Genomic DNA, 8,791 nt, shown 5'->3' on the forward strand with positions numbered 1-8,791 from the left:
TTTAAAATCACTATATTTTCCCTAATCATTTTTTCAAAGTAAAATAAAATAAAAGATCATATATTATAACCCACCATATATTGGTATTGATGAATTTTATAACATGTAAATAAAAATTATGCATTTTTTCTTATTTTATTCTTTCTACACTGATTCCTCAAACACACAACATTGTGCATTTTTTTTCTTAGAAAATCTGAAACAAAGAAAAAAAATCCTCAAACATTCCTCTGTTTTTCTTTTTCTTTCATTCTTTCTTTGTTTTTTTTTTTTTTTCTTTTAATGAAATTTAATATTTTATTATTGCTTTTTTTAGAAAAATCAACGAGAATTAGAAACTCCCACCCTCGCCAAAACATCCATAAAACAATGAATAAAAAAAAAGGGAACCTTTTCTCTTTTTTTTTCATTTTTTATTTATTTCTAAAAAACATGTCAAATAGTTTACTCAAAATGATATTCTTTCTAACAAAGAAAAATATGGGCTGTTTTTCAATAGTTTGAGCCCACAAATAGGAGAGAGAAGCCCAAGCAAAGGTTGGATTCCTCTGGTCCACAAATTTCATTGGGCTTTGACCCGATGGACGCCATTTCCTCTCATCAATTCACCCACCATTCTCCTCATTCCTTACATGGCACAACATTTAAATTTTTAAAACTTTACTATACACTATACTTTATCTTTATAATATTTCAAAAATAAAAATAATAATTTTAATAGTGCCAATAAAGTTGATTTCTAGCTTCGTGTTTTAATCATTTAAGCTATATTCAAATTTCAAGTTAACCGATCACAATATTTCAATTTGAAATTTACAAGTGTTTCTTTATTTTAATATTTTAAAAATTCTTAAAATTTCCCTCTTCATTCAAGGTTATAATAATAATGAGACATAAAGGTCCAATATGAGTACATATACAGTCTATGGAGTAAAATGTACTCATCTTTGTACATTACACTTTAATAATTTTGTCAGAAAGCTAGAATTATTATCAAATAAAAATTTCTTAATCAACACGTTAAAAAACAAGGTTAGTATACTAGAAAAAAAAATGTAATAAGAATAGAAACTCAACCCAAACAACTTATCATTTGTTCAGATTGTATATTTATTAAACCTAAACAATTCTGATGAGATAATGAATCTAACTCAACCCAATCATAAAATATTTGGATTGAATTGATCATTAATTTAAAATTTTATTTTAAAAAGAAGTAAAATTTTCATAAGTAAAAAAGTTACTTCACAAAGATTAGCAACTCAATTTCTATTTATATTATGAAAATTTTCTTTCCAAAGTATTACAAAAATATTTTTAATAGTTGTTTTGGAGAATTAATAATTAGAAAAAATCATGAAATTTATACATACATACATAACACATACTCTTTAAATTTAATAGTAAGTTCAGGTTGATTGGGTTATTATAGGTGTACTCACGAACTAATTCAACAAGTAAAATTTCATTTCTTTGAACTAAATCCTACCCAAACCGTGCATGTTAGGTCAGGTTGATTGGATTTTCTGGACACTTCTGATGAACTTTTTTTTTTTTTTTTTTTTTTTTTGTGTGGTCGTTGGAGGTTCAAAAATTCCGACTAAAAAAAGCCCAAGTAAATGGAAAAAAATTAACAAAGACATTACAATTAAATTAGTGATACAGGAGATTGGAGGAAAGATAAGTTGGATATTATAAATGAAAATGATAATTACAATTAAGATGAAAAGGTGCGGATGTGATATGAATTTAATTCCTAAACTAGGAAGGTGAGAAAAATACATGATAATTTTAATAAGGAAAGAGATGGTGGGGGGTAAATAATAATGCAGTTAATTAAAGTCAGAAAATCCTAGCTAGGGATATGTGGATGTTGGGACAAAGAAATTGAAGGAGAGAGACGGAGATTAAATATTTAGATTAATTAGAGAGATAATTAATGATAATAAAATTTGATTATTAGAAATTAATTAAGAAGGAGAAGGAGAATTAGGGGTGCGAGGAAAAATGGCATAGTGAAGAACCATAATGTGATCAATAGTTGAGGAATTTGGAAGCAAAGTGGTAAGACCTGAGTCTTTGGAGCACCAAATTTTATCTCTAATATGCTGCATTGTCAAGCAACCTTCAAGCTTTTCCCCTCTGCATCTTATCTCGATCTGAAAAATCAACAATAATCTTAGTTAACACATCTAAATTCTCAAAACTTAAAAGATTAAACCACTCATAATAATAATAATAATAATTTGTTTAGAATGACTTTCTAAGTACTTAAAAATATATTCGAAATCCATAAGTGAAACCAGTTTAGTTAGAGTTGAGATGCCAAGTCAATGATCAGTGTTATCTCATATTGAAAAAGTTCATAAAAGTGATAGACTTCAAGCACTATAAAAGAGTGTATGTCTTTGATTTCAAATTGTCCCCATTAGAAAAACGTTATGTTTGGGTGTGCTAACTATAATTAGATTCCCTCTTGTATTCTCAAGTTTGAGAGTGAGATTAAAAGATATGAGTAATACGAAAGCTTTGAGAGACTGTTCTCGTAATTACGATCAGAAAATTATTTTGTGTGATCATAATAATTTTTCAAATAGTAGAGTTTTCTGGTCCTTGATTTTTTCTCCAAGTTCAGAGTTTTTTATATAAATTCTTGTGTTTTCTGGTTTTATTGTTTTTTTAAAACTATTCTATTATTTCTCTACTAATTCTTGTTACAGTAGTGTGAGGTTTTTCCTCCGGGCAAAAAAAAAGGAAAAAAAAAAAAAAAGAATTGCCCCAAACCCTAATGAATAAAAGGACCCACCAACCTCAATATATTGCACCCATTCCCCACTTCGTATTATCAAAATCTTCATCTCATGCTCATGCATGTCTCTTTCACATTCCTAATACCTCAAATATTCCTCTTATTCACCTTTTCTTTTTCTTTTTTAGTTTTTTTTCTTCTAACTAAAAATTTATAAATAAATCCAACCCTAAACTTTCTCCTCCTTAATTATTGCGTGTGCGTGTTTTTTTTTTCTAATATAATATATATTATTTCTCAGGTTTATTTTCAACGACCCATGAATCATTCCATCCTACTATAATAATAATAATAATAATAATAATAATAATAATAATAATAATATCTCTCTCCAATTTCATTGGTTAGATGAAAAGAAAAAAAAAAAAGAAACAAGAGAGAGAAAGGTTTTGATTGAAACTTTTTGAAGCAAAGAAATGCAAAAATGAAATTGGGAAGAAGAAGATGGTGAGGTGGGAGAGACGAAAGCATGACATAAGAAAACGAGGAAGAATCATGTGTGGAAGGTTGTAGGATAGTTATGGAAAGTGTCCACGTGGGATTTTCCTGGCCCTACGATGATATCACCATCATAATCTTTCATCTCATCTCATCCCTTCCCTTTCCTTCTACTTCACCACCACCCTCTTTTTTGCTTTTACCTTTTTTTCTTTTTTTCTTAATTTTTATTCTATTATGTTCTTTTCTTAAAAAAAAAAAACATGTGCATTTTCCATGCATGCCGTCCAATCTGTATATCAAATACGTAGTTGGCACGTAGAAACGTAAAATAATATTATATACGAATATTAAGGAATCAGCCAAAGCTTATCATTAATTCTACCTAAAATATATACCAATAAACATATCCATTGTTTACTTCAATATATAATTAGGAACATAAACTATTAATCTTTATCTAAATAATCTGCATAGAATAAAAAACCTAGGCTCTACACACCAATAATAACAAACCCCTACTAACGAATTGATTCATTGCATTATTCTTACCTAATTAAACACAACATGAACAAACCAATAAAATATGAATCCATAATAATAATCTAAATAAAACAAAAGCAAGTCTTTATCAAGTGATTAATAAGTCAACTCATATGTTAAAATGGTTATTTTTTCTTGTTTCAACAAATGGAGTAGGAAGATGTATACATCTGACTTCTTGGTCATTAATCAATTGAGTTCTATGTTTAGGTTTAGACTTGAGCGTGTTATATTTTATGGATAAAGTTTAGATTTATTCGCTTTTCCAAATTTTTACCAAAGTTTAGGTGGAGGACATTTTTTGAAAAATTGTCGTACCTTAAACGGTGGACTTAAGTTTTAATTTGCTTTATTCTATTGTGTGTTGAAGAATGAAGAATGTGAGTTAAGCCTAATTAGTCAACCATCCTAAGTCTTCTATCTATAAATAGAATAAAGGCATCAAATAGCTGTCTGTTCATGACATGAAGAGCATGCCAATAAGAACCCCCCCCCCCCCCCCCCCCCCCCCCCCCCCCCCCCCCCCCCCCCCCCCCCCCCCCCCCCCCCCCCAACAACAAAAAAAGAAAAAATATATATATATGCATTATTGATAAATCAATAATTAGAGTTGACTCCTAATTAAACAATAATAATGTTTACATACAAGTTTATGAGTTGTTTAATCAAATGGAATGTCTGAGTATGTCACATATATCCTAATAATCACACATATACACTATAATTTTTAATAAAACTAAGGACAGCTAGCTTAACATCAACATACACATAATAATTAAGAAAATTAATTGGTTAATAAAGACAAACGCAATGATCCTTGCTTCATAATGTTCTATCCCCAAATATTATTATCTCAAGGGTATAGCAGCCAACTCACAAAGATATGAAGAATGTGATATAATATATTAATTTTCATGCAACACAAATTTGGTTTTCTTTTGGATGTGATTGAGCATATTCGTTTTAATTAGAAAGAACTACTTTTTTTTTTTTTTAATAAAACACAAGATAAGGCTCAAGTTTGTCTCAATTTTGGTTATTTGATGGTTTTTTAAATTACCCATTTAAGAAAATCCACAATTCAAATATTATTTCAAGCATCATTAAGGGAATGCATGATGATCATGGGAATAAATTAAACATGTCTATATATGATTTACATCATATGATCATGCATGCATGTTTGTTTCTGAATTACATATATAATTCTCTCTTTAATAATTAGGATGAGAAATATCACATTGAAAAGTACTAATCCTCAATATAACTAACGTATATGTCCAATAAACCATTTGTTTTTTTTTTTTTTTTTAAGTTAAGCTTATAAAACAATTACAACAGACAAGTTTATTTGTTTTTTTGTCTATTTATTACAAATATTTTCAAAATCCAAGCTAAACTCTGAAAATTGTGTTTTTAAAATTTGGCTATGAATAATTATTCTAAGAAATAATGAAAAATATGCACAATTATGAAAAATAAAAAAATTAAATTATTATCCAACAGATCTAACATAATTTGAAACCATTCCTAGGTTTCATAATTTTATTTTTGTGGTGCATATATCATTCCACCTTACAAAAAAAAAAAAAAGGAGAATGGAGTAGTTTCTCACAAGATATGATTAAATTAACCTTTTTCTCTTTTAAAACACAAAAAGAAATTAAATTCATAATGCATGGACTGCAAAAGAAAAAGGGGAAAAAAAGGATAAAAGCGAAAAAGGGTCCCTTGAATTGCATGCTATATATTGGTAAGATCAAACGAATGTAGAAATGAATTTGGAATGTATGATTAGTGGTATGTATAAAGAGAAAATACTAGCGTTCGTGCGAAACTAAGGTAACTTTAGGCACAAATAATGAAAAATATAAATAACAATATAAATTTATAATGCGTAGGAAGAAAACTTTTAGGGCAATGCAATTATTAGGGAAGAAGACATATAATAGTGGGTATTTCATCATCAAGTGTAAATGAGAAGCAATATAATGCAACAATGGTTTCAATTGCCCATCTAACACCATTCATATACTAAACTATTATAACCTCTATTTGTCTAGCTACACATATATCAATTAATTTTTCTAATAGAAATTGAAATGTTATGAATAATTTGAACTCTAATTGCAGTAACATGTATGGGATCATAGGCTAAGATTATTAGATTTCAATAATATTGCAATCTTTAAAACACTATATTATAGGCCCTTGAGTATTTTTACAACTTGTTTGATCTTTTAGCTAAGAAGTTAATCACTTTGTGTATGTGTGTGGTTTTGTTTTTTCTTTTCGATTTTTTTAAGGTTGTTGCTTTGGTTGTTCGCTATACGTAGTTGAGGAACAGCTATGAAATAACCAAGGAAGTTGTTTTCATACTGAAAATAGCAAAATAGCAACCCTTTCTTCTAAATTTTAAGTTTATAAATTGAAATATTATAAGTTTTTTTTTTTTTTTGACTCATTTTTTTCTAGGTTTTGGGAAAGGGAGCGGTTGTTGGTTAGTGTATGTTTTTTTTTTTAAACTTAATCCCATTATTTTTAAATTAAATCTGTTGATCAACTTTTACTTTATACCACTTTTTTTTTTCAAGTTACAAGAGAAACCCCAAAAAAAAAAAAAAAAAAATCCATAACGAACCAGACATGAAAGCTTGTGCCCCAAATTTTAGAAAAAAAAGGACCCAATTCCCTAGATATCGACAAGACAAAAGCTTTTCATCTCAATCACACCCATATATTTCTAAAATTAATACAACAAAAGTTAAGTTTTTTGTTGTGCTTTTTCTAACTTGTAATGTAATGTAAAAGAAAACCCTCTTGTTATATATTTTGGTTGTGCGGTTTCTGTCATGTTGTGTAAGTTTGATTTGTGAGTAAGAAATGAAAACGAAAAAAAAAAGATCAATTTTTTTCTTGGGAAATTTCAACAATAAATATATGTATGAACTATGAAGTATACTAATTAGTGTCTATAAATACCTCTAATTCGTTATCCAATCTAAGCTTTTTCACCAAGTATTTGATTAGTAATCGAACTGTCATCTTTCCATCCCTTCACAAAAGATCAAAACTTAATTATGAGTTAAACTTAATTCACACTCAAATTTTCAAGAACAAACATTTGCAAATAAAACCCATATGCTGATTGTTAATTAACAAAGATCCAATTTTAATTAAAGGAAAAAATGGAATTAATACTTGATTCTCAAGTAGCTGGATCTCTGTGGCAACAGTGGTTGTTTCCCTCTGCATTGCAAAATTCAAACCAAAAGAAAAGAAGAATCAGATAAGTAAAAAAGTATAGGCAGGGAAAAATTGAAGATCTTTATTTATTGGAATAAAATTGTAACTAAAATCAAAGGGAAAATATTATCCCTAGATAGTTAGGGATTGTGACAAACATGAAAAGAAGATATTGGGGGTGTAATTAGATTGAGTTTTCTTACTGGTTTAATTCCAAAGGTTGAAGAGAAAACCAAATCCCGGAATGAGGGCGGCGAGGAGGGTCGATAACCCTAACGGCATCGGAGCTAGATCCGGCGGCGGCGCTGGCAGTGACTAAGTCAAGTCCATGGTGAAGTTGAAAGGGGTTTGAAAAGTAAGGAGCAAATGGAATAAAAGAAGATGAACAATTAGAAGAGGAAGAGTTATAAGAGGAGATAGGTCTAAACGTCCAATTAAGCTCCGGTGGCGGCGGAGGCAAAACCAACGCCGGAGTTGTAGAAAAATCTCCAACGACCCCCAACGACGATTTCGAACCAACGCCGCCGTCGTCAGAGGGTAATAAATCGAGCTCAGTCAAGCCAAAGCCAAACCCTGGCGGTTGATGATGGTTGTGGACGACGACGTCAGGGGTGGCAGCGCCGATGCTAAGGCGAAGCCAACTCTTATCGACCGCAACATGGTCATGAAGAGTTAGATCCTTAGAAGTAGAAGGGTTTTGGTTGGTTGTTGTTGAATCATGTTGAAGAGGAAAGAGATGATGATGATGATGATCATGAGAATTATTGTTAGTATTATTGTTATTATGGAAACCCTCAAAATGACTCATGAGAGCAAAACTTGGAGAGAAGAGATTAAAAGGAAAGGAAGGAAGAGGAGCATAAGTAGGAGGAACCATTTGTTGTTCATTTCAGGTGGATCTCAAAGCAACTAGCAGCCATGAGGGACAGACTTTATATATATATAATATGAGAGAAATTAGAGAATAATATTGAGAATGTGCAAAGAAGAGAGAAGGAGAGGGCATTGACTAGAAAGAAAAAGGGTTTTGGTATTTGGTTTTGATGTTTTGATGGTGGACAAAAAAAAATGAGATGAGAGGACAAGAAGGAGGAGAATAAATCTTGCAAATCTCACTTTCCATTAATTCTCTTTGTTTGGAAGCTTGTGGGTTGAGAGACTTGAGACAGGAGAAACAAACAAACACCTATAAATTTCAAATTAAAATATATATATATATATATATCTCATTTTTCATTCTCATAAATAATAATAAAGAATAATATATAAAATAGGAAGGGGAAAATTTGACTTTATGGAGAGGAAATAGCAAAGAGAATAATGGATATAAGGGGAGGTAAGAAATAAGAACTTTTTAAGGGGATGTGTCCTAGGACAAAATGACCAAAAAGGCTCTTTGTTTTACAATATCACAAAAAAGGTCCTTTTCATTATCCCACAATTTTTAGTTTGGGGAATTGGGGAAAAAGCAATCCCTCCACCTTACATTTAATTTACTCTCCCATTTAATTAATTAATTAATTTTTCCAATCACACACTCATTAATTCCTTTCCCTTCACTCAACTTTTTGGGGTTCTATGTCCTTAACTATTTGCCCATTATATTATACTTTTCAAAAGTTTCTATATAATTGGTATTCATAAATTCTAGTTCATTAGGGTTATATTAATTACTAAGTTCTCAACATATATATACTTTCATTTTTTCAAAGAAAAAAACCCACTCAAAATTAGCACATATACTCATTAATAAGT

At 29.8% G+C, this 8,791-nt stretch overlaps 1 protein-coding gene across 1 annotated transcript; it reads right to left on the minus strand.

The window, feature by feature from the left end:
• Positions 1 to 1,680: 1,680 nt before the first annotated feature.
• On the minus strand, positions 1,681 to 8,176 carry LOC120068071 (protein LAX PANICLE 2-like). The gene is made up of 4 exons (XM_039019749.1): positions 7,240 to 8,176; positions 6,992 to 7,039; positions 6,773 to 6,845; positions 1,681 to 2,159 (listed from the first exon to the last, which is right to left on the minus strand). Exons 1-4 carry the CDS (start codon positions 7,911 to 7,913, stop codon positions 1,971 to 1,973), a joined length of 984 nt encoding a protein of 327 aa, XP_038875677.1. The 5' UTR covers positions 7,914 to 8,176; the 3' UTR covers positions 1,681 to 1,970.
• Positions 8,177 to 8,791: the final 615 nt, after the last annotated feature.

The sequence above is a fragment of the Benincasa hispida genome, chromosome 12 (assembly GCF_009727055.1).
Source record: "Benincasa hispida cultivar B227 chromosome 12, ASM972705v1, whole genome shotgun sequence".
NCBI lineage: Eukaryota > Viridiplantae > Streptophyta > Magnoliopsida > Cucurbitales > Cucurbitaceae > Benincasa > Benincasa hispida.